The sequence below is a fragment of the Chlorocebus sabaeus genome, chromosome 12 (assembly GCF_047675955.1).
Source record: "Chlorocebus sabaeus isolate Y175 chromosome 12, mChlSab1.0.hap1, whole genome shotgun sequence".
Taxonomy (NCBI): domain Eukaryota; kingdom Metazoa; phylum Chordata; class Mammalia; order Primates; family Cercopithecidae; genus Chlorocebus; species Chlorocebus sabaeus.
The window spans coordinates 2,529,676-2,556,559 of NC_132915.1; the positions used below are offsets into that span (position 1 = coordinate 2,529,676).

The following is a 26,884-nucleotide window of genomic DNA, read 5'->3' on the forward strand; positions in this document are numbered from 1 at the left end:
TTCTTTTTATAATAATAGCTTTATTTCTGCAAGCAGTTACATTTCTGTGTTCACAAAAAGCGGGGAAAGAAGGACAAGATTTTATGACTGTTTTTCCAGGAGACCTGAGGAAGTCAAATTTTCTTCAAGGTCATTGCCCTCAGTAAGCTTGGAGAAAACACTCCAAACGTCTCGAGACTTGAAAGATTTCAAAATGAGAAGGAAATGTGGAAATACACTAGGCTACATGGGTCTGTGAGACCTGGGGAGTGCTAATTCCAAGAGCTTTTTTATTAAATAGCTCGAGCGTCCTATCCCACTTGCGGTCATCCTGTCCTCTGCGCGGAGGGGATTGAGCAGGATAATAACTCCCATTAGCACTGCGGGAGGTTTCACATGTAAATCCCCTAGCAAATGGAAGCACAAATAGAGAACGTCCTGTTTAGTAAGTCAGCATAACTTGGGTGTTAGTTTTTTTCCCCTAGAAAAGTGCCCGTGGTCGCTTGCTATCTTTGAAGTCGGTGAGGCAGGCAGCACTCAGTCCGCGGTGTTTGCGGGCTTTTCCTTCTCTTCAGGGTTGTCCAGCATCCTCAGCCTCCTCTCCAGCCTCTGTCTCCATTCTTCTCTGAGTCTGCGGAGGGGAAACCGTGCACATACTCAGTGCATTTATCTCCAGCTATGCTCGTCCACTGAACCGTGGCTTTTTCTTCTCAAAGATATTTTAAAAAGAAACCCATTGTGTGTTCCCCTCCCTGTGTCCATGTGTTCTCATTGTTCAACTCCCACTTATGAATGAGAACATGTGGTGTTTGATTTTCTGTTCCTGTGTTAAGGGGAAGGAGAGCATTAGGACAAATACCTAATGCATGCGGGACTTCAAACCTAGATGACGGGTTGATAGGTGCAGCAAACCACCGTGGCACATGTATACCTATACAGTCTGCACACGTATCCTGGAACTTAAAGTAAAATAATAATTTAAGAAACCCAGTGCTGCCGGACACTGTGGCTCACGCCTGTAATCCCACCACTTTGGGAGGCCGAGGGGGGTGGATCACGAAGTCAGGAGATGGAGACCACCTTGGCTAACATGGTGAAACCCTGTCTCAACTAAAAGTACAAAAATAAAATTAGCTGGGCATGGTGGTGGGTGCCGGTAGTCCCAGCTACTCGGCAGGCTGAGGCGGGAGAATGGCATGAACCCAGGAGGTGGTGCTTGCATGAGCCGAGATTGCGCCACTGCACTCCAGCCTGGGTGACAGAGTGAGACTCTGTCTCAAAAACAAACAAACAACGCCCCCCCCCAAAACATGCTTTTTACAAATGAATAAAGAAAAAAATGAATAGTCACAGGGCAATGTCTGTGGATAGATGGCTTCATCCCAAATGTAATCCTTCCCCAATTGATAGGTGGATTTCATGTAATGTCAATCAAAATCCCAGCAAGAATTTTCTGTAGCTCTCAACAAGATGATTCCAACTTCTATACAGAAAAGCAAAAGTAGATTAGCCTTAATAAGTTTGAAGAACGCTGTTGAAGGACTCACACTACCTGATTTGAAGCTTAACATAAAGTTACCATCATCAAGGCAGTGAATAAACAAATAGATTATTAGCACAGAATAGAATAGAAAGTCCAGAAATAAATAGCCAGTTGATTTTTGACAAGGGGTTAAGGCTAACTCAATGGAGAAGGGATAGGCTTTTTAACAAATGGTGCCGGAACATTATGTATCTATATTCAAACAATAGGCTTGGAATCTGCTATGGTTTGAACGTGTGTGTTTCTCCTCAAATTCATATATCTAAATCCTAACTTCCAAGGGGATGGTAATAAATTCTGCTCGATTATGGGCCTGGGAAAGAATGGGAAGATTCTGGAGTCATGCTCGGAGGTCCTGGGGGTTAGATAATGTGTGCATATTACAGGAAAATCAGAATATACAGAAAAGAATTTAAAAAATTGAATTCACTTTCATCTTTCATTCTTATAAATAGCCCTACAAGGAGTATAATACTTAACAGTCTTTCCACATCCCAGTCTATTTTCCTCGGAGTGGCTCCCAGAGGTGAAATATTACCACTTAGAAGGTATAAATATTTTGAAGGCTCTGGGCACCTATTACCAGATTGGCTTTAGGAAAACTTCTTACTTACAACTGTGCTTAATTATGGGCCCAGGAAAGAATGGAAAGAATCTGGCACAAGGGCCTGTTGCTGGTTGGTGCCTGTTGTATAAACACATGAGCAAGCGGGGCCTGAAAGTTGAAATACTGTCAGAGAATGAGGCACATGGGGCAGTGCCGTCAAGACATTCACTTTGGGAGGCCGAGGCAGGCAGATCACGAGGTCAGGAGATCGAGACCATCCTGGCTAACACGGTGAAACCCCATCTCTACTAAAAATACAAGAAAATAAATTAGCCGGGCGTGGGGCGGGCACCTGTAGTCCCAGCTACTCAGGAGGCTGAGGCAGGAGAACTGCTTGAACTCGGGAGGCGGAGCTTGCAGTGAGCCAAGGTCACGCCACTGCACTCCAGCCTGGGCGACAGAGCGAGACTCTGTCTCAAAAAAACAAAAAACAAACAAAAAAAGAAATCGATGATTTATTGAGCTTATCTGACCTTCTACTTTGATATCTACAGATTAGTAATTTTCATAATTATATTTCTGCATCATGGTTATTAAGTATTTATCCTATATTTTAATTTGTAATCCACCTCTCCAACCTGGAGAATACTCAGGTTCACAAGCTTTTTTTGTTACATATCTCTAAAAGCCTCTGTAACTAAATCTGCCTTCACACACGTGACTTTTGTCACCTAGGATCTAGCTCACTAATAAGGGCTGCTGCCTGAGTGTTTCATTGAACTTGATGCACTTCTTAACCTCATGTGGGTTCATTGATTAACAAAAGGGACTGTAACTTTTACTGGGTGTGGTGGCCATGAAAATGCACCACTCAGATGTGAGGAGCAAAGCTGACTGGTGGCTGCAGCTTCTTTCCTTTTGTATTTGCCTCAGATCAATGCCAAGGCCAAACTTCTTATAGGTTGCTCTCAGACAGTGACTGGGCATGGTAGTGGTATTAATGCAGGCCTGTCCCAGCAAACTGCAGAACTTCTTTAACAGGTGGCTTTGGCTCACTGACTCCCCATTACTCTGGCCAAAACTTATTAGGGCTGCCCTGCTGTCTTCCCAATCCTAATTCCTTCTTTTTCTCCTTCACGAAGGTCAGACCTGCATCACAGTCTGATGACTTTCTTGCCTTTCTCTGGCTTCGTGGTGTGCTGAAGCTGGCTCATAGCAGTTCATGACAACCAATTATTAACTTTTCAGGAATTTTATAAGCTCATTATTAAATATAGACATTATTAAAAGTAAATGATATAAACTTATAATTAAATTATGTTAAAACAAGGACACTGACTATGCAAAATTCATTACTTCCTAATGATTTTACGGCATTTTACAATGTATGCTCTTCAGGTTACTTAGGTCTATTTCACCTGTATGGTGAAAGTACTACATGATGAGGTGTTACTGCCAAACACCTCTTCTGAACTTGTCTTCACTGACATCTGATTGGTAGCTTGAATAGACTGTGGTGGTAATATTTACACTATGGAAGTCAGCAAACACTATAAATCATGCATGACTTGATGTATCATTTTGTTCATTGTCTGAACTAAGGTTTGGCCCTAAGGCCAAATCTGGTCAGCCACCCATTTTGTAAATAAGGTTTTATTTTTTATTTATTTTTATTTATTTATTTATTTTGAGATGGAGTCTCGCTCTGTCACCCAGGTTGGAATGCACTGGTGCATCTCCACTCACTGCAAGCTCCGCCTCACGGGTTCACGCCATTCTCCTGCCTCAGCCTCCCATGGGCCCGCCACCATGCCCAGCTAATTTTTTTTTTTTTTTTTTTTTAAGTAGAGATGGGGTTTCACCGTGTTAGCCAGGATGGTCTCGATCTCCTGACCTTGTGATCCGCCCGCCTCAGCTTCCCAAAGTGCTGGGATTACAGGCGTGAGACACCGTGCCCAGCCAATAAGGTTTTATTGAAATACAGCGCTGCCCACCTATTTATATATTTTATTTACATATGGCTAGAGCTGCTTTCACACAATGGCACAGTTGAAGAGCTGCAATGTAGATCATATGATCTAAAATGTCAAAAATATTTACTGTCTGGTTCTTTTCAGAAAATGTTTGCTGACCTTTGGTCTAGACTTAAGAAAATGATGGACAAAATCTTAACATGGATTAAATGTAGAAGTGTGTCATGTCTGTAGCTAATACATTATAAATAGCAAAAAAAAAATTAGGAAATATTCTTTCAGTACTAGAAAACTATTATCTTCAATGACATGACTTTTTTTCTGAATTGGGTAGTAATCAAACATTTATTTGTTGTATGATTTTTTCAAACTATGGTTGAATTGCAACTATCAGTTGGCCCAGATACAAGAGGCTGGCAAAAATGAATAAAATCACATTTCATTATTATTCTCTGAGAATCAGGTGACTATATGGGATTTATAATAAAGTGCATTGTGCATTTTCTTATTGTTTATAAATTGTGTGGTATGCAGCTTTCAATATAAGTCAGATTTATAAACATATGTATGTATATACACACATACATTTTTCCTCCAGAGAGCCAGTTTTAAACATTCATCAGCACACCACAGTTTCCTTCCAATTTTTCATTCACAAGTGCGTCCTCCAACAAATCTCGTACACATCTGATCTCCTCTTGCCCTCTGCTTCCTAGAGGACCTGAATTAACACATTTGGCGTGATGCATTCATTCTAGGAAAAAAAAATTAGGAATCTGGGGTGCATAATATATTTATTCACTTTTTATAGCAGTTATACACTATTGCTAAATGGTAAAGAATCCAGGTCTCCATCTACCCAAATGTCTTTTAAATCTTGTTTTATGACTATTTAGACACTTTGCTGCTACTTTTTGGTCAATATCTTTCATTACTGTGTTGCTTCTGTTTATTTTGGGGTTCTCAGTAAACCGGTGAATAAAAATTTATATATGGTGCTTGCCTTTTGAAGTAGGGAAGGTCCACAGGAAGAAGATAATGCTTAAAACTTGGCTTACAAATTCCGATACATCCGAAGAGCCATACGACTGGCATTAAAGCTCAGAGAGAACATTTTTACCTTCAGCCTGGAAATATTGGCCTCACTTTTCAAATGGAGACGAGGTAATGTTTACTATTTCTTGTTCCAGATTCTTCTAATTTGTGGAGGAGTTGTTAATTCCTAGGAGCACAGATTGTCCTTGTTAAGTCTGGGGCTTACCTAGAGGGCAGGATGATATTTGTGAGATTCTTAAGTCATAATCATAATGTTATTCCTGGAGTGGGTGAGGACGAATATGCTAGGCACTAAACATATGGGTCAGTTTGGGTCCTCCAAGAAGCAGATTTGTAGGAAACGCCTGCGAAAAATCAACAAGGGGGGAAACTGAAGCAGTCAAGAAGAGCCTTTAGATTTCAGCACTGGTCTGACATCTGTGAAAAGAGAGTGGGGGAAGTAACGATTGAGTAGGAAGAACCCAACCTACAGCACAGTTCTGAGGAAGTTTGGGCTGGGCTGGTGGGGAGTCCCTGAGCAAATGCTGCCCCCAGAGGAGCCATGTCATGCAGGAATTGCCTGGAACTAGCACCCCTGCCACCCTCAGTAATTGGCTGGGAGCGGCCTGAGGGAAGTATGGCTTTGGCTCACACATGATGGTGGATCCAGAAAGGGAGCAGCTGGCACTGTCAGTCAACTATGCTCCCAAAGCAAATGATCCTGAAGGTCCTCTGAGGGGGCACTTCTGTGGCTACCAGGCTATGTAAGGAGAAGCAATTGAATACTCCCTGTCCTCAAGGAATTTACAGTTGACTGAATTCTTGATCTCCCATTTCAGATCTCAGTACTCCAATCTTGATCTCTGTGCTTTTACTTTAGAATGAAAAGTCAGATGACGATTTTGCTGCACCTACTCCATTCTCATGGGCGGGAAGCATGCCTTGACAACTGTTTTTTCATAGTAGGGAGAGGTGGGCCTGAGTCTGGTTTCCTTGTGGCCTGCAGCTCACTGGCTGTGTGTCTGGTCAAGGGGCAGAGCTCAGTCCGTCCACACAGGCTGACAAGCTTTGGCATACTCATTTGACCAACTCAGTTTACCAGCTGCATTTCCTATCCTTTCAGTTTGAATGAGAAATCTAACTAAATATTTTCTCTCTGCTTATTCTTTGTAGACTAACTCTTGTCTTACATAAAGTTTGAAATAGCGATTTCATCTGGCTGGTAGATTCTGAGTCCAATATCTTATTGCCCGAAGCTGAAAACATCCTAATTGATATAACTGATAAGCAGTTTTCAGAGCAAGAAGGAGGTGAGTGGTCTTGGGATGAGGCTTGATGCACTCCCAGATTTAAAGTCTACTTGGCACTGTTGAGATCTCCTAAATTGTGAAGCAGTATTTTGAAGACCACACTTGTTGCCTGAAAACATTAGTTGTTCACATAAGCACTGTCCAGTTTCTTAGTGATAGCTACTGGCTGGGCACTTAGGTGTCCATAAGACTTATTATCTAAACTGAGATACTTCTGAAAATAAAAGAGACTGTAGTCAACGATTACACCAAACTGATAGGTGTCCATCCAAACTGCCCCAGGCAAACCAGGAGGTACGGTCAGACATCATGCCTACGCGGCACTCGACTCGTCTCGAATGGCCTGGATCAGTTGCTTGCAAACACTTTTTAACTTCTTTGGGGGACTAATCCATCCATGTTCTGTTGTTTTTCTCTATCCAGACTCAGAGAAAGTAAAGAAGTTCACAGTTCTGGGGCCATCCACTTTGTCTTGTGATCTCACCCCGGGACCTCTGCCAGATACAGCACATGAGTTCCTAGGAAAAATGGATTCTCTCCATCCCGGGCTTCCTTCTCTGAGTCACTGAACCCACAGGTGTGTGCTTAACACACTTCACCCAGCTCTGGCACAGCATCTTGCCAGGTTAGCCCAGCAGAGGGAGAGGAGCATAAGGCATTACTGGATTTGTTCTCCTGTCAACAAAGGGGTTTGGTGGAAAATTTGGAGGTTTTTGTCTTTACTGCTCACTCAGACACTTAGGATATTTCTTGATTGCACAGTGGATTGGATTTGCCTTTTATAAATGGAGGGTAGAATAAAAAAGGTGTGGGTGTCACGTTTATGTGTGTGTGTGTGTGTGTGTGTGTATGTGCACACTGGAGTGTGGTGATTTGCGTATAGTGGAGTTGGGGGAGGCAGAGCCCACAGGGGTGGAATAGGGACTCAGGGGTCCATGATATTCATTGGTCTGCAAGTATATGCTGGGAGATTATTATTTTGTTAAGACAGTGTTTCAAACTATTTGCTCAGACCAGCGGGGATTTAAGCAAATGTTCTGACATTTTGGTTCTGATTTAAAAATTCTAGATCTTTTGTGAAACCTGGTTCAGATGGGATGTGTATGTGTTTTCTTTGCTTTTTTTCCAGCAAAAATAACAGTAAAACCACAAGGTTTTAATTCATTGTTTACCAAATTAAAAAGGCTTTTGAGATTTTTAATTCACAATTGATAAGCGTGATGGCTCTGGCGGGTGGCCTCAAGGCTGAAAGAGAGACCACAGGGAGCCGCCTCGCTTCCCCAGCTCCTGGTGGTATCCTGGTTCCGAGTCCTGTGGCTGCTGCAATCATGTCTTCAAACACTTAGTTGGGGGAGACTGATGAAATGTTTCATGATGAGCACAAAGATTGATTCTTTCAGTCATAGAAGGCAGAGAAAACTGCTCCGACCTTTAGAAGAGGGGGTCATTTCTAGGGAACATGGGAGCCTGGAGAATTAATGCATTTTGTTCTATGGACAATTTGCAATTTATTGCCATTTTTATAACTTATTTTTTACTTAAAAAATGGCACAGGATCATTATGGAAACTTTGGAAAAAATAGGAGAACACACACACACACACACACACACACACACACACAGACGATCTGTCATCCTGTTAGTCAAAAATAACCACTTTCAGTATCTTAGTGTATTTTCTTCTAATCGTTTTCCTTTACATACTATATATATATAAAAGTTTTACTATCTTGACAAAAATAAGATCATATTGCAAGTTTTGCTTTCTGGAAGGGAAGATGCAGCACAGGGCTCAAGATGGGATCTGGCTTCCAGTGGGCTAGCGGGCCAGGACTGGGAGACGGAAGATGGTGGGGACCACACAACGGACTCTCTTCACTTCCCTGAGAATCTACAGGTTGGATGCTCTAACATGAGACTCCTCTAGCATGTAGGAAGGCCTAGTTTGGCTCTAACATGAGACTCCTCTAGCATGTAGGAAGGCCTAGTTTGGCCCATTAGGCCAGCAGGAGTGTGGCTGGAATGTTGGCAGAGCTCTTCGCTGGGTATGGAAGGAGGCTCCTCTCTGGGGCTTAAGGAAGGATTTTGTTTTAGAAATTAACTTTGCGTTTTACACATGTGAATTACTCATGTTTTCAGCTCAGCATGCACTAGGCAGACACAGAAACCTGGAATCACAGTGCTCTGCTGTGGAGAACACGGACTACCATTTCACCTGCGAGTGGACATCCTAGCAGACAGACAACCTGGCTAGCCTCTCCCATTTTAGGGACCGAGAACCTGGACAGGCGCAGAATTTAGCTGATCCTTCTGCTCCAAGGCATTTGATGTGTGAGGGTAGGTGCTGGCCCTGGCATTCAGATTGAGGTTGATACACATGACACATCTTCCCACATAAGCAAACCTTCATCTCTCAGCAGACTCCTTGGACTAGAACAACAAGTTCACTTGCCAGCGAGGGAAAGACCACGTTACCCTTCTCCCAAGAATCTTGATACATGTTATCCCAGATGAAGGATTTTTATTAAACTAGTTTTTCGCACATACACATATATTGTGGACCTAACCCTGAAATTTAGTGTAACCACATGTGCTAAAGATTGTAACAGAGAAAGGTGGTAAATAGATTGTTTTAGTTTATCAAGATAAAAATAACATAAGTTCATTTTTTATATTAAAAAAGTCTTGTCCATATCTGTAAGCCATTGATTCTCAATCAGGGATGACTTTGCCCTCCAGGTGGCCTTGGTTCTCACAATGTGTGTGGAGATTTTACAGATAGCTAATGTTTTGAGGCCAAGAATGCTGATAAACATCTTAGCACAGAACAATCCTCCACAACAAAAGAATTATCTGGCCCTGAATGTCAACAGTGCTAAGGTGGAAAAACCCTGGTATACTTGCAAGACTGAATGAGTGGATGTATTGGTGATGTTTTGTATTTTCTGTGTTTTATGATGTTTTGACATCTTACAAAGTTTGCTGGCTAGGGAGAGACTGCCCCTGCTAGGACAAGGCCTATTTTAGAGATAGCAAAAGGCTTTGCCAATCTCTAGACCAACAAATCTAAAGTCTGTAGCCCTAGCCACCTCCTTGTCTAACTCTCATACACTGAGCCACTATTTCCCCTGCCCTTGATTATCCTGGGGCCAGGTACCAGGCAACTGGAAACCACTCCTGTAGCCCAAATCCTGCCAGAATGACTCAGACTAGCCAATCCTGAATTATGCACTCTGCACTGCCTTCCTTTTTCATAGAAATCCCAATAAAGACTCTGGCTGAGAAGTTCCCACTAGCTCTTCTCCCACCTGACCAAAACCAGGGAGTTCCCCTCTGGCCCTGTGGACATGCAAGTGTGACCCCCTGTCTGGGACCTGTGAGTACAGTGAACTTCTTCCTTCCAAGCTTTGCTCCCATTTCCTCATGAGAGCTCGCATTTCCGCCTGTCACTGCACAGTGTTCATGTTTTCATGTCCAGCATATGTACATTCCTACAGCAGTGGGTACCAAAGAGAATTCCCTACCTCCATCTTCATATCTGCCATATCTCTGGGAAATCCACTTTAAAAGTAATAATAGAGAAACAATTCACATACTTTTTCAGGGCGCTTCTTTCCTGACGATCTTCCTCCAGTTCTCGGTAAAAAGTCTGTTTACTGATTTCTTTTTCCCAGAAGCTTTTGAGCTCATGACAAGTTTCACAGCAGAAGACTTCTCGACGGACGTATTGATTGTTCATCCCCTGAAACATACAAGTAAAGCACATCTCAGTTCTTTAAATAAAGCCACTTTAGCTTTGGAGTGATAGAAAGATGAACTTGCATGTAGACACTGCCATTTACACATTTTTTTTTTTTTTTTTTGTGGTGACTGTAGATGCATCACACACACATGTATTTTGAGTCTGTTTCCTCAGCTGCAAATAGGAATAATAATAGTTATGCCAGAAAACATCAGGAAAAATTTTGAATTAGACAAAACCAAAAAGGGTATCTGGTAACTCTTCCAAATTATCTGATTTTAAAACTTGCCCTTTTCCCTGTCTTTGAGCTATTTGACAATTTTGTAAATTATAGAAAAAGTATAGTAATGAAAATGATTCATAACAGAGAAATCCAAATAAATTTTGTGGAGTGGAATGCAATTGCTATACCTACGAATATCAATCAATTTTTTCATTGATGTGGTTTTACAATTTTCCTTGGACTCAGTTGTAATATCTTACTAGTTTTTTCCTTATGTATAAGTTAAATAAAATATTTGATACATGTTCATTTTATATTTGAACGTGATTCATTATTTTAGCTTTCTTTAAAAACTATCCTTTAACAGTTACTTCCCAGTTGTGTGCATGTGTAAGATGAGCATCGTCAACAAGTGCTAAGCCTCATGCATGACAAATGGCCGACACCCAGCAAACAGCGTGCTCTTTCCATCCTTCCTCACAGAATAGCAAGTGCCTCTGCCATCTATCGAGCACCCAGCGTGTGCCGGGCACGCTTTACACACTGTCTCATCTGACGCTCACTACAGCTCTGTCTCCACTCACTGTTCAGATGAGGAAACGAAAGAGAGAATCTGCTTGTGGCCATCACTGCAAATGGAAGAGCTGGCATTTGAACCTAGGTCTGTCCCTCTTCAAAGCCAGTGCTCTTTGCTCCACAGATCCTCTTTGCTCACAAGAAGTGCCCACTGTGTTTGGAAATGGGTACGTCTGGGGAAAGCTCGTTCAGCGTATGTATATACATCCTATGAAGAGACACATATGGAACCCAAAAACATTTGCTTTTTACCTGAACGTGGCCCACTTTCCAGATCTTAGTAGCACCATCAGGCAGGTGGACACAAATGCTTGCACAACAGATTCCTCCCTGCCTGCTGGCAGCTCCTGCTCAGAGAAGCGCTTCAGCCCTGGCTGGAGACTGGAAAGGGACCTGGTCCCTTACTCCCCAGCTACAAAGTACTTCTGATCCCATGCAAGCTGGGTTTTCCCGGGGCATCCAAAGAATTGGGAGCAGCAGAGTTTAGAAAACGCTTCAGAGAAGAGGCTGGGCGCGGTGGCTCACGCCTGTAATCCCAGCACTTCGGGAGGATGAGGCGGGCAGATCACAAGGTCAGGAGATCGAGACCATCCTGGCTAACACACTGAAACCCTGTCTCTACAAAAATACAGAAAATTAGCCTGGCATGGTGGCGGGGGCCTGTAGTCCCAGCTACTCGGGAGGCTGAGGCAGGAGAATGGTGTGAACCTGGGAGGCGGAGCTTGCAGTGAGCCGAGATTGTGCCACTGTACTCCAGCCTGGGTGACAGATCGAGACTCTATCTCAAAAAAAAAAAAAAAAAGAAAGAAAAGAAAAAGAAAGAAAAAGAAAAAGCTTCAGAGAATAAATAACATTTATTATTTTATATTTATGGTATAGCATAATTTATATTTCATTTATATTATACTTATGTGTATAATAGTAGAATATGATGCCCTTATCAGAGGGGCAGCAAGAGCTTCCTGCATGAAGGGAACAGCATGTGTAAGTGTCCTGAGGTAAGAAGAAGCTTGAAACTGAAAACAGTTTTGGGTATTGAACAAAGATTTTAAGAATCCGCTTCCAGTGTTCTTCCTCCTGGACCCATCTTCCAATCACCTGCTTATTTCTGTAGTCAGGGCTGCCCTGGAAAAAACTGCTGAGCATGTGGGTGGGTGGTGGCAGCGAGGCAGGTCAGGATGGGGACGATGGAAGGGGATGCGGGAGAGAAGAGGGAGAGAACATTTTCCTTGGTACTAGCTGCTCTGCGGGTGGTTCTCACTGGTCACACACAGCTACGTGAGGGCCACTGCTTTTTTATTTAAAACATTTATATTTTGTATTAAATGTTTAAAAATAATTTTTAAATATATTTTTAAATCGACAAAAGCTGTATATAATTGTGTACCACATGACGTTTTGAAATGTGTACACGTTGTGGAATAGCTAAATCGAGCTAATTCACATCTCATTTTGCGCATAAAGGAGTTGATTTTCAGAGGCATTGATAGACCGTGTGGAGGTTCCACAGCTTGGGAGCAGTGTGGCTGTCAGGACTTGGAGCCTGCAGTCTTCCCTCTGCTCCAGGACACTCCCTGGAAAGAGGAAGTTTGACTTAAGTGCCCTCTCCCACTTGAGGTGCTCAGTGACCTTACCCTTTCCTGTGACTGATGGATGCTGAGGTGTTTGTGACTTACAGGTGTAGAGCTTCTTGAACTGAAGCTCAGTCTTATTTTCTTTTTAATGCATTGAAGCATTTAATGGGTGTTATTCAAGTTAAATGAAACGACCCCCTTCCAAATTATCTTTTTCATATGAAGAGCCGGCCCCTTTGGAGTATCTCAGACATTGAGGGTCTGAGCGTGGATTGCCTTTCTACTTTTTGGGTAAGGGAAACGCTCACATCCAGTTACCTTCTGCAGTCTACCAGGCTGGAGTTGTGCTGTGGAGCCTCTGGAATTTCTCTCCGAACCCTGGGGCCGTCCTCCAGCCTGGCCCAAGCACACACTCCTGTCTTTCAAGGGCATGTTTCTCACCTATTTTCTTTCCCAGGCTAATCATTCTGTGCACAGAATTCTAATAAATTTCTAGCCACGGGACATTGAAAGAGAAGCCACTAACAAAATACATCTGATTTTACATTTTAATTCATAGAACTAGGGTGTGGAATGCATGCCCTCCTCTAGCAATTAGGCTTCCTGTGGATTTTGTTTAGGCTCCAGGGATATCTAAGGCATCTCATTTTCCTGATGTACAAGTTCAAGATAAGAAGACAGTGCTTGCTTTTAACTGCGAGGAAAGTGTTAAATGCAGAGTTTGCAATGTAAGTATGCAAAAGGTAATGCCTTTTATGTGCATAATATTTTCACAGATGTTCTAAATTACAAAATACCCCTAAAGATTACAAGTTCATATCAGGTACCTGGTATTTAGAAAAAGAATAGCTTGGTCAAACAGGTGCTCACTGAAATGTTCTTCTTTTCTCAAAATTGATAATGAACATTTTGTTCTAAAGAGCTTCATTATGAAGACGAGAGAGGCCTGTGCAGGAACACAGCCTGCTCACATCCCCATGGCATTTTACATCCTCTCTGGGAGGAAGGTGTGGTTTGGATACGGAAGGAGGATTTACTCTAGCAGATACTCCAGGTGCACCGTCATGAGCTGAGTTACAGAAAATAGCTGGAAGCAGGGTGGTCTCCACACACCCAAGGAGTAAATCAAATCAGGGTGAACCTGGGCCGGACGTGGTGGCTCACACCTGTAATCCCAGCACTTTGAGAGGCCAAGGCAGGCAGACCACGAGGTCAGGAGATCGTGACCATCCTGGCTAACACAATGAAACCGCGTCTCTACTAAAAAAAAAAAAAAAAAAAAAAAAAAAAAAATTAGCCAGGCGTGGTGGCACATGCCTGTAATCCCAGTTACTCAGGAGGCTGAGGCAGGAGAATTGCTTGAACCTGAGAGATGGAGGTTGCAGTGAGCCGAGATAATGCCACTGCACTACAGCCTGGGTGACAGAGCAAGATTTGGTCTCAAAAAAAAAAAAAAAAAAAAAAATCAGGGTGAACCCAAAGGAAATCAGACTATGAAGAATCTGCTGCATGCAAGGTCTGCTTCTCATTCGTTTTCGACCAAAAAAAGCACTTCTAGGGTCTCTATTTTCATAGAGTAGCTTCAGAGTAGTGGGCAAGTGGGCATGAGCTTTGGAAGGACTTAGGAGGGGACATGAACTCAGACACCTTTAGGGATCCGTAAGCATCTCAAAGGAGTGAAGTTACTGGGAGCAGTTGCTCTGGGTCTTGAAGGGCACGTGCTCTGCTTCAAGACGTGCATTCCAAAAAGGTCCAACACCACACTGACCCAAGAAAACACGGCCCTGAACTATTTTGCTTTCGCTATGCCTTCCTCTTTCCTACGCTGTCTCACGGGGCAGCCCCCTATTCCTACTTCTGCACCCAAGCATGCAGATACCAGTCTGGCTGGCCAGGCTTAATACTGCTGTCATTCCAGCAGGAACTGGGGTTGGAGTTCTTCACCAAGTCACAGCCCAACCTCTAGGGGTCACGTAGACACAGCTGTCCTGCCTGCAAAACACAGCTGCATCCCTATCTCCCTTGTCAGGCCAGGAGGCTGCATCCTGACAACCAGGGTGGAGAGAAAGCTCAGTGGAGGACTTGTCACTGTTGTGACTTTGGGCAAGCAAGCCCTTCACTTGTTCTGAGCCCCTTTCCTTAGCCATGTAGTGGAGATGAAGTGTGGTAACATACAGGAAAGTGCCCCAACACAGCCCACCATTCATTCCCCAAATGCCCCTCCCCACATGCTTGTTCAGGGAACTCACAATGCATCTCCTTTTCCCTGGCAAGCATCAAAAGTACTAACTGAATTTGAACCACCACCTAAATACTGTCTCCTTGTCTTTAGTTTATACCTGATATCAAATGCTTTGCTTCTTATTGACTCAGCCCATACTGAAGGCTTATTTATCCCTGTTGCTGGGCTGTAAGAATTAGAAAGCCTTAGATCATGGGGATAAGAGGCTTCCCATCTTGTCCCAGGCCCAGTGCCGGACCACGTCCAGAGAAGCCTTTAGTAAAGCTCTTGGTGATGAGTTTCACCCTTACATCACTTAGGATGTTATATTTGTGGGCTCTCTGTGGTCAAGCCCTATAATCACATTTACTGAGTGATGCTGAACATGTTTAAGGAGTGACTGTCTTACTAAAATTGACAGTTGCCACTGTGCTGACTCTTGGGCTCAACCTTTCCATGTTATTTCACAGCCTCACTGCTTGTTTTGCTGAAAACTGCTGGTGAACCTGAACTTCAGCAGTTAGAATTATGACAATGTGCAAGATCCTCTGTAAAAGAAACTGCATTTTGTTTGAGATGAGCTGTGCCATCTTCTTCCTTTCAGTTTTAAAAAAACTTGTTTTATGTTTATTGCTCCCATTTACTGGGCTCACTGTAGCTGGTATTACCCTCTTTGAACAGAATGGATAGCAATTTTAGAAAAGCATTTTTAGGAAAATATCAAAATAAGGCAGGAAACAGGAAATAAAAGATGTCTACATTTCCCTGGGGGTATTGATGGAAAACCTAGGCGCTGACAGTTGCTCTCTCTGCCTCTCCACCTGGCCCAGGCAGAGAAAATCATTAGTTATATGCCATATGCATATGCCATATGCCAGGGTGCTGCCCCTGTTGGGGCTCCAGTGAGAGTGGAAAGGCACTACTTTCTCAAGTTGTTCTCTCTGTGTGGTCAGGAAGAAGGGAAGCCGCTGTGACCTCCTGTGGGATGGATCAGTAGGGTTTCTGTTGTCACAGAAATAAGAAATACTAAGCAATGTGCAGACACATAAAACCATTAGGTACCTGAACCTTCCTGAGCCACTGTTAAAAATCTATAAGATTAAGCTCCTATTTTTTTTTACATGAGAAACTTTTCAAATTCAGGTGTCTCCATTCTGTTCTTGTGCAATTGACTTTTGTTTATAAACTCAATTTCAGAGGTGCACACTCACATGCCTTCTAAGTTTCCACTTGCTACTTTCGTCCCATGTGTATGCAGATGGGAAAGAAGAGACTTTCAGAGGAGTGTGTACGTGCTCTTGATGTCTTTTTGTTGTTGTTGTTGTGATGGGGTCTTGCTCTGTCACCAGGCTGGAGTGCAGTGGCTCGATCTCGGCTCACTGCAACCTCTGCCTCCCCGTTTCAAGCAATTCTCCTGCCTTAGCCTCCTGAGTAGCTGGGATTACAGGTGCACGCCACTATGCCCAAGTAATTTTTGTATTTTTAGTAGAGACAGAGTTTCTCCACCTTGGCCAGAGGTTTGTCTCAATCTCTTGACCTTGTGATCCGCCTGCCTCGGCCTCCCAGAGTGCTGGGATTACAGGTTGTGAGCCACTGTGCCTGGCCTTCATGTCTTTTAAATTCCCTCTAAACCTGAGATTCTCTCAGAATATAAGATCATTTATTTTTCTTAGAACCCAGATCACTGTGTTGTCTTCCATTCCCCAGGGGCTCAGAAAGCAGGAGCAGCAAATTTAAATAACTGTGGTGTCCAGAAGGCCACATACTTGAGTTATTCTGGTTATTTTTATAATAAACACTTAGGAATATTATCTGCTTCTGACTCCCACCTCTAAAATTCAGGTTTACTGCATTTACCTTTTTGTTTCCCCAGGTTTTATAAACTCATGGGTAGAGGGCACTAGTTCTCCTTTTTAAAGTATAGACAGTAGGGGGAAATGCATTGGTTTTGGCAAATGAAACTCAGCCCTGCAATGACAGGGTGTGGAAGCGAGTTCAGAAATGGAGCAGGTCTGTCCCCACTAAGTGGTCAGACAAAACTGGCCACCGTACCTTTGTCTACTGGCTGGAGGGCTGCAGGTCTGTGGTCTCTGGTTTATTTTTATGCTCTTTATTGAGTGCTTACTGAACACCTTTTATTTTTCAAAGCGCTCTACATCTCAACTTCAATTTTTACAACAACTCTCTTATTATCCTCATTTTACAGAGGAAGTACAAAGAGGCAAGCCATTGCCCGAGGGCACCTTGTTGATGGTGATGGAGCTGGGATTTAAACCACACCCAACTCCAAAGCCCGCATCATCACCAGCAAACCACTCAGCCACGGGACAGAGAGATGGCAGCTCATGACCAACAGCTGGGTACCAAGAAAGCAGGCATCCAGTTAAACCTGCTGAGAGCAATGCACAAGTCATCACTGCTTTCTCAAAGCAGAACTAGATTAACTTTCTCCCAAGATGATTCCCTGCACATCACATCAAGACACACATCCCTTTTCCTCTCCTCGAGTACTGTCCAAGTGTTCATGGTGGCCAGTTTCATGTGGGTCATGGTAAAGATAAACAAACAGAAACTAGACTCCTCCTGACACCAGCACCAAACGTGTTTGTTGGTTTAGCCCCCTCACCTGGAGATTCTGCCTCCACAGATGCGGGGGACTCACTGTCACTCCATTTCCACGCAGGTGGTCTTTTTCACCCACGGTGAAAATACCTTTAGGTCCAAAGTTTCTAGGTCTGGGAGCTTAGATGGCTTCACCTGACTGTGGCCCGTCGGCATTTGGACAGGTTTCTCCTCCCACCCCACCTTCAGGCCCCACTGGGCTTCCTCCCATTCCTCTTTCACTTTCTCAGATGGAAGCTGGAGTGCAATGTGGGAGTGCTCCCCTTAGTTTCTTAGTTTAGCACTTTTTCAAAACAACGTTTTCTTTTACTTTTACTTTTGCTTTTTTTTTTTTTTTTTTTTTTTTTTTTGAGACAGCATCTCCCTCTGTCGCCCAGGCTGGAGCACAGTGACTTGATCTCTGCTCACTGTAACCTCCGCTTCCAGGGTTCAAGCAATTCTCTTGCCTCAGCTTCCTGTGTAGCTGGGATTACAGGCACGTGCCACCATGCCCGGCTAATTTTTTTTTTTTTTTTTTTTTTAAGTAGAGACTGGGTTTCAGCATGTTGGTCAGGCTGGCCTCGAACTCCTGACCTCGTCATCCACTGCCTTGGCCTCCCAAAGTGCTGGGATTATAGACATTTTCTTTTTAACTTCTTCTCCAAAATTCCGTCAGGCTACTTGAATTTCAATCTTGAGTCCCTCTGCACAATCTCCTTATAATTAATATCCTTCAAAGCCACCTCAGATTTTGTCGACAGTATATTTGAGTCTTAGGAGGAGGCTCAGGGGAAATACAACATCGTCTGGGCAATATAAGTGAGTTCTTGGGTAGCTGGGAGTTTTAACTAAAAAAAGACTTACATGGGAGAAAAAAGTTTATACTGGATGTGTCCACAATAACAGCCCTGTTATTCCCTTGGAGCTTACCCGAATTGACTGGGGTGACACCAAGTCATGAAAGCGGGACACCACAATTATGAGAGAAGTCCCTATGACCTTTATGAAGCTTTCTTTTATCACGTGAAAAATGCATTGTTCTGAGAATTAAATGAGACAATGGAGCATGAAAAGTACTTAACATAATATCTGCTCCATAATAAATATGGATCATCATCATCATCTATATTTCTATTAGCAACCTGCATTGCGGACAGTATCAAATGCCATCTCATTTAATCCTTAGCATATTGTGCTAGATTTTACTATTCCTGTATTTATGAGTGAGAAAGTGAGTCTGAGAGGTTGACTTTCCCCAAGCTCCAGAGCTAATGATGGGGAGAGCCAGGAGTCCAGAACTGCTGATTTCACAGCACCCAGAATGTCTATTCATTGGGTGCTGACATCACAGAAGTGACAGTGGACAATGAATCATATCTGGCAATTGCTAATGTGATCTTAAAAATTATCTTACTTAATGATATCAAGAGCTCTGGGAAGTAAATCTTATTGTTTTCCCTGTAACCAGACAAGAAGCCAGGGGTAGAAGGTTTAAATTCTTGTCTAAGTCACAGAACCAGTAAGCGCTGATACTGGGCTCTGAATCCACAATGTCTGATGTCAAAAGTCCTGTCATCACCTCCCACAGATTGAGCCACTTCCCTCCTTCATTTAGGGGAAAGTTCACGTGCTCTAGAAAAATAAGGACTAGAAAGCGTCTGTCATCATAGACTATAATTATTCTAAGATGCTCTGCAAGGGCCTCGCTTGGATCCATCCAGGTCCAGTCTGCCTGCTCAATCCTGCCAGGCTGTGGGTGCGGTCAGGGAGCCTCCTGACTAAATCAAATAGGAGCCTCACCCAGGAGAGGGGTGACAGGTACCACTCTAGGGATCAGGACGAGTAGGCTCATAAACTTCAGTCTAGTTCAAGAACTAGATTTCATCATCTGTTCAAGAACTAGATTTCAAAATGCTGTAAAGGTCAGTATTGAATCAACAGACAAAACTGGAACATGGACAATTATAGGATTGCATCAGTGTTGGAGTTCCCAAAGTTGATGAGTGTGCTGCAATTATGTAAGAAGATGACTGTATTCTTGGGAAGTACCACTGAAGCATTTAGAGGGGAAGGACTATGATGTGTCAACTTATCTCAAGTGATTTAGAAAAGATATGTAGATGGACAGGGCAAATGATAAGCAGGGTAAACGGTGATGATAGGTGCACTGGCTAATGCTATACAGGAATTCTTTGAATTATTCTTTCTGTAATTTTGAAATTACTGCCAAATGAATGTTAAAAAGTAAACATTACTGGCCGGGCGCGGTGGCTCACACCTGTAATCCCAGCACTTTGGGAGGCCGAGGCAGGTGGATCGTGAGGTCAGGAGATGGAGACCATCCTGGCTAACATGGTGAAACCCCGTCTCTACTAAAAATACAGAAAAATTAGCCAGGCGTGGTAGCGGGCGCCTGTAGTCCCAGGTACTCAAGAGGCTGAGGTAGGAGAATGGCGTGAACCCGGGAGGCAGAGCTTGCAGTGAGCTGAGATCATGCGGCTGCACTCCAGCCTGGGCCACAGAGCGAGACTCCGTCTCAAAAAAAAAAAAAAAAAAAAAAAAAAGGGAAACCTTGCTTTTATCTCCTTTCAAAAGAAAAATTGCTATTTACTTTGTTTCTCTTCCATTTATCCCCCTCCCTCTCACAACTTCTTATGCAGAGCCCCAACCTCCCTAAATAAACCCTGAACACATTTTGTAGTGTCATAAAGTAACAAAGGCTTAAAAAAAAAATAGGTGAAGGGCATTGCAGAATTAGTCAAGTTGAGAGTTCTCAATATCCAAAGAGGGAACAATTTGCACAACAAAATAAACAACATGATGTTAGTTACAATGGGTTCAAATTGACATAAATTATTGAAATAAACAAACAGAGGGAAAAACAACTATTACTTTCAGAAGAATTCCAGTGAGTAAGTGTAGAAAGAATGAGGAGAAGTGGCTGGGTGCGGTGGCTCACGCTTGTAATCCCAGCACTTTGGGAGGCCGAGAGGGGCAGATCACGAGGTCAGGAGATCGAGACCATTCTGGCTAACACGGTGAAACCCCGTCTCTACTAAAAATACAAAAAAACTAGCCAGGTGTGGTGGCGGGCACCTGTAGTCCCAGTTACTCGGGAGGCTGAGGCAGGAGAATGGTGTGAACCTGGGAGGCGGAGCTTGCAGTGAGCGGAGATCGCGCAGCAACACTCCAGCCTGGGTGACAGAGCGAGACTCCGTCTCAAAAAATAAAAATAAAAATAAAAATAAAAATAAAAATAAAAATAAAAAAAAGAATGAGGAAAAGAGAAAATCACCCTGAGAATACCACAGTAATAAATATTGCAGGCAGAATCCATTGATCAGTGGTAAAATAAGTGGATGACATTTTAAGGAGGAACAGAATGCTTGCATGACATCAAAGATATGTCTCTAAAAATTTAATAATTACTGTGGTGGTTTTAACATACAATCACAAATTGTTTGATACTCCCTCACTCTGTAGAAGGTGGAGTTAAGTCCCCCTCGCCTTGAGTCTGGGATGACTTGGTGACTGAGGGGAAAGTAGTCACTTTACAGTGGAGAAACAAATACCCCCTTAAATAAGTGTGGTTAAGGCTCTCAGCACTACTAAGTATTGTGGATATCATGTGTCCCTTGACATGCTGTGACACGCTGACTCTGTGATGCACTTCTAACACCAGAATGCTGTCTATTCATGAGAAAACTGAAGACTAGCTCAAATTCTGGAATATTTTACAAAATACCTGAACAGTGCTCATTTACAAGTGTCAAAGTCATGAAAGATAAAGAAAGGCTGAGAAACAGTCACAGGTTGGAGAAGAATAAGGAGATATGATTGATATATATATATACCGATAAATGCAACATGGTATCCTGGATTGGATCCTGGAACAGGAAAAACAGACAATAAGTAGTGGTAAACTGAGAGAATCTGATAAATTCTGCAGTAAATTTTATTGTACCAGTGTTAATTTTATTGTTTTGATAAAGGTACCATGGCTCGTAAGATGTTAATATTAGAGAAAGCTAGGTGACAGGTATATGGGAACACTCTACTATCTTTGTAACTTTCTCTAAATCTAGAATTATTTTCAAATAAAAAGTAAAAAGCACATGCATCTTCCTGACACCATGAGCAGACAGGAATTAAGGAGCCTTGTTTGCCTGAGGAACATTTTCAGTGCACACAGAGATAGTCCGTCCTGGAGCCAGCAGCCTCCTGCTGTTTAGCCCTGTGTCATGTGTCCAGGACTAGGAGTTAGGAGACCCCTGAACACACACTCTTTATAGGGCAAGTTACTTGAACTGAGTCTCTGCTTTCCCATCTGTAAAATGGAACAGTATGTACCTTCCCAATTAACCAGTTTTCAGTGGAAAAGGCTGCTGCGAACAATGTTTTGCCCGACACAGTAAGTGCTTAATGAAATCCTGGACTGCCTAATTTATATCCTTACGTGGATTACCGATGGGTCAGAGGCCACAAACTGGGAAGCCTGTGGAGCCCTGGTGTGTTTAGAAGTCTCTGTGGCAAATTCTCAAATGCATGGCTTGTTCCAAACAGACGCTGCCACTCAACTCCAACCCACTGTTGCCCGTGGGGCATGGTCCCAGTGTTGCCTGATATTCAAGTTTTTCAAAAGAAGCCGGAAATCTGATTTTTAAAACATTATGTAATTTCTTTATTTTTCAATGTTGATGATAATTTACAGACATTTCAAAGCACTGTGCAGAGCATCAGAATACGTCTGTTAGCTGGACTTGGCCTTTGGGTCACTAGTTTTTGAGCCCCACATGGATTAATAGAGAAAACTTCTGAGTTCCCCATGGACCACGTAGCTAACTATGCCTTAGATCCTGGTGAAACATACGATGGGCGCACTTAGAGTTGAAATAAAACAAAGTGAAAGCAACGAGAGAAAGCAGCACCCCTCCCCGGTTACTGCTAAACACTGCAGGTTTATTGGTCACAACCAGGCTGTTCAATGTGATATCCAGTCACCTAATTGTGACTAGAAGGGAACTGGGAGGTCCTTAAGCTCAAACTGCCATGCTCAGAGATGCCCCTGGGTTTGCCTCCATGCCTGTTTGGGTTGGGACCAGGAGCCAAGGCAAGTCTCTGTTCTCTGGGGCTTTGACCCCATAATCTTGTCCCTTCAACTAGACCCTTAACTACTGTGGGGCAAGGACCTTACTTAATATGGGGCCCTTGGCCTGGTGCGGTGGCTCAAGCCAGTAATCTCAACACTTTGAGAGGCTGAGGCAGGCAGATCACCTGAGATCACGAGTTTGAGACCAGCCTGGCCAATGTGGTGAAACCCCATCTCTACTAAAAATACAAAAATTAGCCAGGCATGGTGGCCCATGCCTGTAATCCCAGCTACTCGGGAGGCTGAAGCAGGAGAATCGCTTGAATGCAGGAGGCAGAGCTTGCTACACAGCACTGTAGCTGGGGTGGCAGAGTGAGACTCCATCTTAAAAATAAATAAATTAATTAAATACATAAAATAAAATTTCAAAAAATGGTCCTCTTCACACAGTGTGCCCAGTGGACAAAGAACCCATCATCCCCTCATGCCACTTGCCAGTCAAAATTCTCCAAAGAATTTAGAGCTAAAAGCAATTACTTCTCCAGAAAATCTTATATCGTGCTCCTATTCAAAGCTTTTAAAAAGGCAAGGTGGCTAAAATACAAAAATTGGCTAACATTGTTTCTCCCTGTGCTTCACCAAACTGCCAGCCCAGTGGCTATCTGGCTTTCTCTAATCAACGTTACTTTTTTCCTGAGCAGGAAACGGGCTATTTATGTGTATTTCTTAAGCGTGGGCCCTCCCCAGGGTCTGACTTCCCAAAATAGCTGCGTTTTCAGAAACATTGTTTACTTTTAGAAATGGACTACCTGGAACGAAGGCTCATTAGTGATCTCTGTCACCCTGTTGAGAACAGAATGTGGGGTGGATGTCCCACATTCCTGTCCCACACTGTGTGCTTTCCATCAATCAAGTGTAACTCCTCAGAAATTTGAGGCGACCTAGAGAGGCAGCCAGGTCCAAACGGCACAGCCCCCGGAGGACACAGTGAGGCGTCTGGAAGAACAGCACACTCAGCACGCTCGGGGAGGTGTGGAGGGAAGCGCTCCGGCAGGCAAAGAGCAGGGGCTCCTAGCAGCTTCGGCTTCCCTCTCTTAGGCTGCTTCTCCCTTTGCTTCCCTTTCCTTGGGATGCTCCACATATTTGGGATGCACATGTAAATTACTGCATGCCATCATTTATTCAAAGAAAATCCCAGCATAATTTGGTCAAAGAGTTACAAAGTTGTGGCCGGACGCGGTGGCTCACACCTGTAATCCCAGCACTTTGGGAGGCCAAGGCGGGCGAGGTCAAGAGATAGAGACCATCCTGGCTAACACGGTGAAACCCCGTCTCTACTAAAAATACAAAAAATTAGGCGGGCACCTGTAGGCCCAGCTACTGGGGAGGCTGAGGCAGGAGAGTGGCGTGAACCACGGAGGCGGAGCTTGCAGTGAGCCGAGATCACACCACTGCAGCCTGGGCGACAGAGCGAGACTCTGAGTGTAGTGGTCTGATCCTGAAAATTTTTTTTTTTTTTTGAGATGGAGTCTCACTGGGTCGCCCAGGCTGGAGTGCAGTGGCGACATCTCGGCTCACTGCAAGCTCCGCCTCCCGGGTTTACGCCATTCTCCTGCCTCAGCCTCCCGAGTAGCTGGGAGTACAGGCGCCCGCCACCTTGCCCTGCTAATTTTTTTGTGTTTTTAGTAGAGACGGGATTTCACCGTTTTAGCCAGGATGGTCTCCTTCTCCTGACCTCCTGATCCACCTGCCTCGGCCTCCCAAAGTGCTGGGATTACAGGCGTGAGCCACGGCGCCCGGCCAAGAGTTACAAAGTTTTACACTGTTAGCAAAGATGATCCTTTAAGACTGTTTTTAAAAATGTGACTTTCGTTTTGGGCACATGGTAAAATATTTCAAAAAGCACTGAAGGATATGAAACAAAAAAGTGTTTCCTGTCTTCCTTTACTGCTGTCAGCAACACTTCCCAAAGACACCCACTGTTAATGATGTCATATTTATATTTCCATCTTATTGGAAGCATATGTGTGTGTACAAAATATTGTCGTTTTTGCAAGCAGGGCCATACAATATACACTGTTTTGCATTTTGCTTTTTTCAACTAAGAAAATATTTCCTTACCAGCATACATTGTTTTTCATGACTGTGTAGTAATCTGTTTATGGATATGCCATAATTAACCATTCTAGTATGGGTGGACATTTAAATTAATTCCTGCTTGGCTCTATTACAAAAAATTCCAGAGTAAATCATGTTTTGTTCACATCTGTAAGTATATCTGTAGCATAAACTCCTAGAAGTATAATTGCAGGTCAAAGCCCATGTACCTTGAAATGTTCACAGCGTAATTCCATATTGCCCTCTGCTGTCACAGGAGTGTTGCAATGTTTGTGGACTTAGCAGAATCTCGAAAGTATGGGCTGTCAATGTATTCATTTCTTAGTGAAAAGACAAGCACAGTTTCAGGTCTTGGACTCAGGAGAACATATCTGAACGGACCACCTTAAGACAGACCCTGGAAAGCAATTGGCTTTTCTAACTCAAAAAATACATGCTGTATTAATGAATGGATGAGTCATGGCAGGGCCCATAGAGAAGTAATCAATACATTTCTCGGTTCAATTTTGCATCAAAAATAAAAAGAAATAATTATTATTTACATAAATAAACATAAGCTTTAATCAGTTTCATTGCATTCTTATGCTAACAGGACAGATACATAGTTTGAGATAAGTAAAAAAAAAAAAAATGTTCAAAGTCCTAACTGTAGATAGACATTTTAAATGGTCAATTAAAATTTCTGTTTCTCCTATTTGCTTTGAATGCTATTTGGCTTAGAGTTACCATATTAATACTAACATACAGTTATTTCTAAAATACACGTTTGATACTTTTTATTTTATGAATTTCATTCACTTTTTTTGAAAAGCTTTTTTTTTTTTTAAGAGTTTGGAAAAGATACGTAAGTCTCCTCATCTGTGAGTTGAGGTGTTAGATCTACAGGTTCATTGAGGTCCACCTGGCTGTAATAGGAAAAAATCATCAGCCTCTAGTTCAAGGGAATAATCTGTGTCTTCAAAATTACAGGGGCTTTGTGTTTCAGTTTTTTCACCTTCAAATGAGGATACCTAGTTGCTTTGCACACATGTGAAGGGCAAATATCAATAATTAGATAGGCTTTAGCAAAAGGAGACTGTTCTTTGATAAACAAGCAATTCTGTTTTTCTGCATCCCCCACCCCAGCAAAAGTAGTTTTCTCTACAGTGTACATCTATTGAGAGGATTAGTTCTATTTTCAGTAAAATGTTACCAATTTGGAAAAGTCACAATTCCAGTGGCAGTTCTTAAATGTACTTTTCTAATTAACTTATACTTAAAGAGTGCTGGAACTCACTTTTATAATAAAATTTAAATTAAATATCAATGTAATCAAATAACATTAAATTAAATATCAATGTAATCAAATAACACAAAACATAGCTTGACTTTGTGTGAGGCTCATGCACTTGAGTCCATCTGATGAGGGGCTAGGGAAGAGTCAACTGTATCAACTCAGACAAAAGGGAATTCTACAGTTGCATTTCCCAAGTCTCACGTTAGTCAAGTAAAAATCCCAGATTAATGATTAATCCCCCCACCGTCAGCTTTCTGAGAAGTTTCCATGATCCAGCACCTACAATGAACATTTCCTTGGGACTAAATTATCCATCAACCAACATGAGACATACCTTTATTTTGGTTAATCTCAAAAGAGCCCTGCTCTGTGAGATTGACACTAATTTCTGGCTTTCCCCACAGTCTTTAACATGAAATTTCTGCATCATTGACATTTAGGAAAAGATGGAAAAACATCAGAGATGGAAAAAAATCTACTGGCCCACCTGTTATTCCCAACTGGTACAGCGTAGGTGTTCAAGGTGAGGAGAAAATGAATTCAAGTGGTCAATAAAGCACACACATATAAGGGGTGATATCTGCTTCAATTTTCAGCCCAAGTTGCAAGATGTTCCCACACTTGACAACACAAGCTCAATGTACTGTACCTTAAAGATGAATTTGCCGGTGGACTGATATCCGGCTAGGGGGCAAAGGAGGGCAAGACTCCCGGGCCCGCTCTCGATTCCTCAGCTCCGGCTTGAGAAGGTCACAGATGCTGTCCTGAAATCGCATTGTTGCAGCCCTTATATATGTAGTGGAGGAGTTACAGAAATCCCTTAACCTTTCAAGGTCATTTGAGCCAAATTAGTACCAGAACCAGACAATATCTTTCCAGGGACATTGTAGCCTTCCCTCGTGGTGAGAGATGGCTCTAAACAAATCCCATCTCTTACTACCCCACCCGTCCCAGAGAAGGCGAGCTTCTGTTTTGGCAGGTCCCACGAGAACTATGACTTGGCCCAAACCAAGAGAGATGATTTAGAGCGTGGGCTGGATTATCCATGTGCCCTATTCCCCTGTGATTTGTGAAAAG

At 42.9% G+C, this 26,884-nt stretch overlaps 1 protein-coding gene across 1 annotated transcript; it reads right to left on the reverse strand.

The window, feature by feature from the left end:
• FAM240B (family with sequence similarity 240 member B) lies at positions 1–26,884 on the reverse strand. Its single transcript, XM_037998657.2, has 3 exons — positions 26,457–26,884; positions 9,984–10,129; positions 1–610 (listed from the first exon to the last, which is right to left on the reverse strand). The coding sequence occupies exons 2-3, from the start codon at positions 10,124–10,126 to the stop codon at positions 517–519; spliced, it is 237 nt and encodes a 78-aa protein (XP_037854585.1). The 5' UTR covers positions 10,127–10,129; positions 26,457–26,884; the 3' UTR covers positions 1–516.

What these genes read in the sequence shown, in the direction of transcription:
- FAM240B (XM_037998657.2), bottom strand. Translation starts at nt 10,126, where the DNA reads ATGAACAATCAATACGTCCGTCGAGAAGTCTTCTGCTGTGAAACTTGT. An exon ending in GAAAGAAGCGCCCTGAAAAA is followed by an intron (nt 611 to 9,983) that starts GTATGTGAATTG and finishes TCCCCTCCGCAG; the next exon opens with ACTCAGAGAAGAATGGAGAC.